The sequence below is a fragment of the Chlorella variabilis genome, assembly GCF_000147415.1.
Source record: "Chlorella variabilis unplaced genomic scaffold CHLNCscaffold_52, whole genome shotgun sequence".
Classification (NCBI taxonomy): Eukaryota; Viridiplantae; Chlorophyta; class Trebouxiophyceae; order Chlorellales; family Chlorellaceae; genus Chlorella; species Chlorella variabilis.
Genome location: NW_005435038.1, coordinates 12,164 through 13,013, shown reverse-complemented (window position 1 = coordinate 13,013; position 850 = coordinate 12,164). Strand labels below are relative to the sequence as shown.

Genomic DNA, 850 nt, shown 5'->3' with positions numbered 1-850 from the left:
CATTCGGCGGCTGAGGTGCAGAATCAGGCGCCTGAGGCGCCGCGTTCGGCGCCTGAGGCGCAGCATTCGGCGCCTGAGGTGCCGAATCGGGTGCCTTGCTGCCGCTGGCTGCCCCTGGCTGCTGCGGGCTGCTGGATGCTGAACCACCAGGTCCCAAATTCGGCGGCTGAGGTGCAGAATCAGGCGCCTGAGGTGCCGAATCGGGCGCCTCGCTGCAGCTGCCTGCCGCTGGCTGCTGCGGGCTGCTGGCTGCTGCGGGCTGCTGGATGGTGAACCACCAGGTCCCACATTCGGCGGCTGAGGTGCAGAATCAGGCGCCTGAGGCGCAGCATTCGGCGCCTGAGGTGCCGAATCGGGTGCCTTGCTGCCGCTGGCTGCCGCTGGGCTGCTGCGGGCTGCTGGATGGTGAACCACCAGGTCCCACATTCGGCGGCTGAGGTGCAGAATCAAGCGCCTGAGGCGCAGCATTCGGCGCCTGAGGTGCCGAATCGGGCGCCTCGCTGCAGCTGCCTGCCGCTGGCTGCTGCGGGCTGCTGGCTGCTGCGGGCTGCTGGATGCTGAACCACCAGGTCCCACATTCGGCGGCTGAGGTGCAGAATCAGGCGCCTGAGGCGCCGCGTTCGGCGCCTGAGGCGCAGCATTCGGCGCCTGAGGTGCCGAATCGGGTGCCTTGCTGCCGCTGGCTGCCCCTGGCTGCTGCGGGCTGCTGGATGCTGAACCACCAGGTCCCACATTCGGCGGCTGAGGTGCAGAATCAGGCGCCTGAGGTGCCGAATCGGGCGCCTCGCTGCAGCTGCCTGCCGCTGGCTGCTGCGGGCTGCTGGCTGCTGCGAGCTGCTGGATGCTGAAC

General features: G+C 69.2%; 1 protein-coding gene across 1 annotated transcript in view; it reads left to right on the top strand.

Moving 5' to 3' along the window:
* CHLNCDRAFT_28851 (hypothetical protein) overlaps positions 1-561 on the top strand; it is a gene marked incomplete at both ends in the record, with an annotated part of 4,222 nt that extends 3,661 nt beyond the window's left edge. The window contains 2 exons of the mRNA XM_005842727.1: positions 282-344; positions 418-561. Of these exons, the coding sequence (XP_005842788.1) occupies positions 282-344; positions 418-561 (207 nt within the window). The remainder of the gene's footprint in view (positions 1-281; positions 345-417) is intronic.
* Positions 562-850: the final 289 nt, after the last annotated feature.